Source organism: Hippocampus zosterae, chromosome 3, assembly GCF_025434085.1.
Source record: "Hippocampus zosterae strain Florida chromosome 3, ASM2543408v3, whole genome shotgun sequence".
In the NCBI taxonomy this organism is placed as follows: domain Eukaryota; kingdom Metazoa; phylum Chordata; class Actinopteri; order Syngnathiformes; family Syngnathidae; genus Hippocampus; species Hippocampus zosterae.
In genome coordinates this window covers 22,428,843-22,433,017 of record NC_067453.1, presented here as the reverse complement: position 1 = coordinate 22,433,017, position 4,175 = coordinate 22,428,843, and the positions used below count along the sequence as shown (strand labels likewise).

Sequence of the window (4,175 nt, the reverse complement as noted above, 5' to 3'; positions counted from 1 at the left end):
TCCCAGCCGTCTCCGGGCAGTAGGTGGGGGACACCCTGAATCGGTTGCCAGCCAATCGCAGGGCACACAGAGACGAACAACCATTCACGCTCACACTCACACCTAGGGACAATTTAGAGTGTTCAATCAGCCTGCCACGCATGTTTTTGGAATGTGGGAGGAAACCAGAGCACCCGGAGAAAACCCACGCAGACCCGGGGAGAACATGCAAACTCCACACAGGGAGGCTGGAGCTGGAATCGAACCCGGTACCTCTGCACTGTGAAGCCAACGTGCTAACCACTTGGCTACCGTTTATCCTATAACTCAATGTGAGAGGTAGAGTACCAATGGCAGACGCAAATAAAACTGATTAAAAAAATAAAGATTCCCAATTCGTAGTGGAAAAACAGGAAAAAAAGCATCGATAAATAAAAACAAATAGTGTTATGAAAGCTTCAGCGGCACCACGTCTTGCTCTTCATCATTCGTACAGACCCATCCGACGTTCTTCTATCGCCCTCTGCTGTCTCATCTGAGTCATTACAGTTCCATGCATCTCGGCTCCCCACCACCCCAGAGTGACACAACGAAACTGCCAGCGCTGTATAAACATGAACAGTATTTTAAATTTTTAATTTTTTGTAAAGTAAAAATTTCCACACAGGAAAGGTGAATTTTTAATGAGCACAACACCTAAAATAGTTGAAAAATCTAGAAGGTTACGCTTGAGGAATAAATCAATCACATCGAGTGGACAATGGATCAGTTGGAATTCAAAGTCTTGAGAACTGTGTGTGAATGAAAAAGGCTGTGGGTTGAATGGGGACGTCCACATTAAGACAAGTTGCCCTGATATTTTGTGTGTCAGCCCAAAGATCAGGGGTTCCCATTCACTCCAATATGTAATACGTTGTAGAAGAATGGACAGTATATCAAATAAGTACGAAGGTGCACGTGAATATGCATAAACTCAGGTTTGGCAGATACCGTGAGCCTATAACCTGAATTAAAGACATCATTCTTTTAGTCTTTTGGAGATTGGTATTGGGGTCCTCTCCTCTTCTATTGCTTCCCCTTTTTTTTTTGAATGCATCAAACACATCCCAGGACTGAGGAACGAGCTGGCGAGAGAAGGCCAGTTGGAACAGCCAAGACATGAAGACGACGACCGCCAGAGAAATGAACACAATGAATGTCCTGAAGGGAAAGTACTGCGTGATGACGCCATCCTCCTCCCTCCAGCCCGGGAAGAGCAGCACAGAGGAATCCCGAGTGCTGGCTCTCCACTCAGGAAGCGCAGCAGCAGAGCTATCACGTAGCCACTGAGGCACCGTAGCCAGTAATTGCCAGAGAGAAGATGCACCACACAGAACAGCTGTGGTGTCACAACACAGTAGAGTGTGTCATTAGCTAGTACCCATAGAGCAAGGATGCTGCTCTTATTAAAGGCCAGACCGGTTCCAGCCAGGCCCACCAGGAGCACACTCATCCTGATCGTGCACTTCAGCTCTCTTTCTGATGCCTGTTGTGAAAAAAAAAAGAAAGAAAATATCATAAAAGTTGTGTTGCATTGCGCGATGCTGTTTTAGTCACATACTGCACGCGAAGGGACACACACACACCTGTTTTCTCAAGGTTGACTTGTACATGTTTTGGGTGAACATGGAAGCAGATGACAGCAACACAGAGTCCATGGATGACATCACTGCTGCTGCGAGGGCGCCAGTGCCCAACACTGCCACCCAGGCGGGTGTGATGTAGGACAGAGCCAGTGGCAGGACATACCCGGCCTCTCCACGCTCATAAGGTGGGGGTAGACCGTATTCTGTCTGGTTCCAGTCTTACCGAGAAGGACAGAGCAAGGAGGAGGAACATACAGAGACAAAAATGGAGAAGAAATCATTGTAATCCAGGACAAAATGATGACACCTGCCTCCTATGTTCTTAGTCGCATCGTGGAGTGTTGTAGGGTGTGTGTGTGTACCTGCAGATGCAGCCACAGCTCCAATGATCACCGAGGGGATTCCCATCAGAAAAGCGCAGCCGCCAGCAGCAAAACAGGTGACCTGAGCCCGGGCCGAGGAGGATGCTGCAAGAATCCTCTGGAATAGAGCCTGAGAAGCCAGTCCTCCAAAACCCTACAGCGCATATAAGCATGCTCACTTCATCAAGTATGTCACTTCTTATCAGGAATGCGCGTAAGCACGTCAAGCAAAAGGGCACTGCAAATTGTGTATTAAGCTCCAGTTCAAGTTTGTCCTTGTGCTTTTGCAAACGGAACGATAGGTCAGAGACCCCAGATTGTCCTTTCTCCTGCTAGTCGATGACAAGTGCACACGCGGACACCCTCAAAGTACCGTAGATGTGAAAATGGTGTTTGAGATGGACAATCTGTGATGAGCACACAAGTTCAAGAACAGAACGTTGCTTGGGTTTTAATCAGAGGGGCCGTTCTTCCTAGTCTCGCCCTCCAGGTCTCACTGTCATCGCCCACGTGAGCCAAACGATGCAATCCTGAGCAGAAGGCCGCCCTACCGTCAACCGGAGTGACAACCAATGGACAGCCGTCAAGCCGCGAGGGGATAATTATGACCAAGTTGGCTTTTTCTGGTCCCTCACGTTAGACCTGTTTGCCATTTGCAACCCTGCAAGAGGAATGAAGCCCCACACCACTTGTCTCCTGGGTTTTTTCATACAGACAAACCCCTCCAACACGATAAGGTGATGGCTCAGGGAGGAATGTGTATGATATATTGAGTGTAATCGATCGATTACATTGATATGAAGACTTCTGGCAAAATAAAAAGAATCTGACAAACACGAAAAAGTAATCGGTCCACTTTCCTGCGTCCTCCAGCTTCACCTGTCCTAACCAGGGCAGGCTGTTTGACTGGTTGAAATTGGTCATTTGTGAGGGACCAGTCACCGCAGGATTGAGAAACATAAATGGAATACAGAGCCACTACAAGAAAGAAACAAACACTTGTTAGACAAAGCAAAATGTGAAAAAACAAACAAAACTGGATTTCCAAACAAAGGCCGCCTTGACATTCCTTTCAAGAACCACTGCAATCACACAACCTCTGTCCATTTTTCTTGAGCGCTCACCAGACTGACAAATATGAAGGACAGTTGGATGATATCGGTGTACACAACTGCGTAAAGGCCTCCTAAAAAAGTGTAGCTGATGGAGATAGCCGCGGAGATCGGGATTGAGATTGTCGATGACAGACCCAGGATGATGCTCATCGTCCCCCCTGGAATGGAAATCAAAACTTCATTTTTAATCAAAGGTCCATGTGGCACAATCGCTTTTGCCGTCATACAGAGAGCATAAACTAATTGCAAAGTTCGGCTTTGAAAGTGGACACCTGGGACACGTCTTTCTTCTGACAGTGAGAGTGAAAACGCATTTGAATATCATTACGAACCAAAGGCAGCAAGGATGCAGGCCACCCACAGAATATCACCTAGCAGAGCAGGAAGTAATATTGCTGTCGTGAAAAATTGGCCATAGCGGTCCTGAAATGGGTCCAACATGGTCAAGTAGTGTTTGGACCTCATCGGTTTGGCAAAAAACAACCCTGCTGGAAAAACACAAAACAAACAAGACCAATAAGTCTCTCGCAACAACAACAAACAGTGGCGGCTCTCAACTTCAATGGCGCTCTGTGCGAAACCTCCTTTTGCGCCTGCATAAACACAAATGCTTTTCTTTTGATACCTACCAGTTAAAAAATTTAAAAAATAGGCAAGAGGCCCAAATGCCCAGGGCGAGACCTCGAGATGGAGAATAAACAGCCTCGGCAGTCCCCAAATCCAGTGGCTGCTGAGAGAAAACATTGAAACAAAGTCAGCGGTGGAAAAACTCAACAAAAAAAAACTTTCCTTCATCACCAAGGTGAGATGAAACAAAAGTCTTGCCTGCCATGGTGAACACGCCAGTCACGATGTTGATATTGCGCCCTCCGACGATGGCAACTTCGCTCTTTCTGCCCGAGCATTTCTTCTCCACTTGCTTTGACTTGCGCGAGGCCAAGATCCCGGTCAGCAGGATTACCACGTAAAAGACCCCCACAGCCACAAGTCCGGCCACATGCACTGCCATGCTTTACAAACACTCACTGCCAACCGATATAACAAACAAAAGGTTAACAGGTTTACCCAATGGGTGTGACAGTTTCAAGACGTCA

At 47.1% G+C, this 4,175-nt stretch overlaps 1 protein-coding gene across 1 annotated transcript; it reads right to left on the bottom strand.

Annotated features, from left to right (window-relative positions):
- Positions 1–335: 335 nt before the first annotated feature.
- On the bottom strand, positions 336–3,794 carry LOC127597459 (high affinity choline transporter 1-like). The gene is given in 8 exon segments (XM_052060502.1): positions 336–1,243; positions 1,246–1,504; positions 1,605–1,822; positions 1,967–2,120; positions 2,798–2,944; positions 3,091–3,239; positions 3,414–3,569; positions 3,711–3,794. Coding segments are annotated over 7 exon segments (1,389 nt in total). The 5' UTR covers positions 3,547–3,569; positions 3,711–3,794; the 3' UTR covers positions 336–914.
- Positions 3,795–4,175: the final 381 nt, after the last annotated feature.